At 37.0% G+C, this 1,906-nt stretch overlaps 1 protein-coding gene across 1 annotated transcript; it reads right to left on the bottom strand.

The window, feature by feature from the left end:
• Window positions 1-357: 357 nt before the first annotated feature.
• LOC120163209 lies at window positions 358-669 on the bottom strand. The gene has a single exon (XM_039173196.1). It carries the CDS (start codon window positions 667-669, stop codon window positions 358-360), a length of 312 nt encoding a protein of 103 aa, XP_039029127.1.
• Between the last annotated feature and the right edge of the window lie 1,237 nt (window positions 670-1,906).

Here is a 1,906-nt window from a genome sequence, read left to right as displayed (position 1 = left end):
GTAACCCTAAATAATCAATTGGGAATAAACCCACTGTGCACCGTATTGTAGCACCTCACTCACTAATGACCCATTCTTTCACGTTGATTCTGAATAACCTGCTCTTAGATAAATTGATTTGCAATCTAGACATAATCTCAAATATCAGAAGCACCCTCCCATTCTTCAACTCTCCGATCAAAACATTACAAAAAAAATTAATAAATCGTCTACAAATTGGAGGTGAAAAAGCTCAAAGGAATCACCCTGACTTCCAATCTCAAATCCTCTAAACAAGCTTAATCTCATAACTTTAGACAACATCAAACTCAATAATTCACCTACCAAATTAAAAAGGAGAGGAGAAAGAGATAATCCCTATGGAAGACCCCTCACGATCCGAAACTCATCCAAAAGAGAACCATCCACTAAGACCGAGATTGAAGTCGTAAACAGACACATTTTCATCCAAGATCTCCACCTCTGTCCAAACCCCATGCAATCCATGATTTTCAGTAATAAATCCCAATCAATAGAATCATACGTTCTTTTGAAATCAACCTTAAACGCTATTCCTTCAAGGCCTTTCCTTCTCCAATAATCAATCCCCTCGTTCGCAATAAACAAGCAATCTATAATTTGCCTTCCCAGAATGAAAGCAAATTGGGAAGGGCCAACAACTGCTTCCATACATTACCGTAATCTCGTAGATAACACCATTGACAGAATCTTGTAAAGCCCTCCCACTAGGTTAATCGGTCTAAAGTCCTCAACACTTTCCGAACTTGACTTTCTCGAGATAAGGGTAATGAAAGAATGATTTACCCCTTTGTCTCATCTTTTCCACTCATAAAAATCACTGAAAAACCTCAAGATGTATTTTTATGTTTGAACATAACTTTTTGAAAAATCACATTGTCGATCCATCCGGTCCCGGAGCCTTATTACTATCCGAATACAATATTGCTTCCCAAACTTCTTCCTCCGAGAAAGATCTTTCCAAAAATGAATTTTGCTCCTCTGAAATCTTGGAGAAATTGAAATCCAAACCTCTACCTCAACTGTAAGATTCCTATTATAAGCTTATTTGAAAAAATTACTACATTTGATTTAATATCGTTAGGATACATCGTTAATTGACCACCCACTTTTAGAGCTTTAATAGTGTTCACCCTTCCTCTATTTGCAGCACACATATGAAAAAAAATCTTGTGTTGCGATCACCCTCCAAACACCATTTTGACACGTGATTTTTGTAACCAAACCATCTCTTCTTTTTTGTATAGATATCAAAGCTTCCTTCTAGCCATACCCAAAGATTCTATAAAGACAGAAGAGGAACCTTGCTGTATGTCGAGTTTTGAATCATGTATATATTTTTCCAGCTCCGAGATGGATCCTTGCATTTTACTAAAACTGGCTTTAGACCACTCTTTGATTGCCGCTTTAGAACTTTTTAGTATACTCGAAATCCCTTTTCTTCTATTGCCCATCATTGTTTTCTGGAATTCCTCCACCATTCTTTCCTTGAAACCCTCCTCCTCTAGCACGTAATTGAACAATCTAAATGGTTTCGGCTCCCAATCCAAACCTTTACCTTCTATACTAATTACATTGTGGTCTGATAAAGATCTAAGGAACAAACTTGGATTTAACGATGGAAACACTGACAATAAATTTGAATCTACCAGAAATTTGTCCAATAACAAAAGTAAAAATTCTCTATTGTTACTCCAAGTGAAGTTGCCACCCGAAAAAGGGAGATCATTCAGGATAACCCTAAGCACAAACTCATTAAATATTCTCATCGAGAACATGTTTTAACCTATCCCCATTTCTCTTCTTGTGACAAATATGCATTAAAGTCACCTCCCAAACAAATGGGACCATCCAATTGCAACACAAAAGGCAACAACGCCTCGAAGAA

This window comes from Hibiscus syriacus, unplaced genomic scaffold (genome assembly GCF_006381635.1).
Source record: "Hibiscus syriacus cultivar Baekdansim isolate YM2019G1 unplaced genomic scaffold, ASM638163v2 tig00111427_pilon, whole genome shotgun sequence".
Taxonomy (NCBI): Eukaryota; Viridiplantae; Streptophyta; class Magnoliopsida; order Malvales; family Malvaceae; genus Hibiscus; species Hibiscus syriacus.
This window is presented reverse-complemented; position numbering and strand designations above follow the sequence as displayed.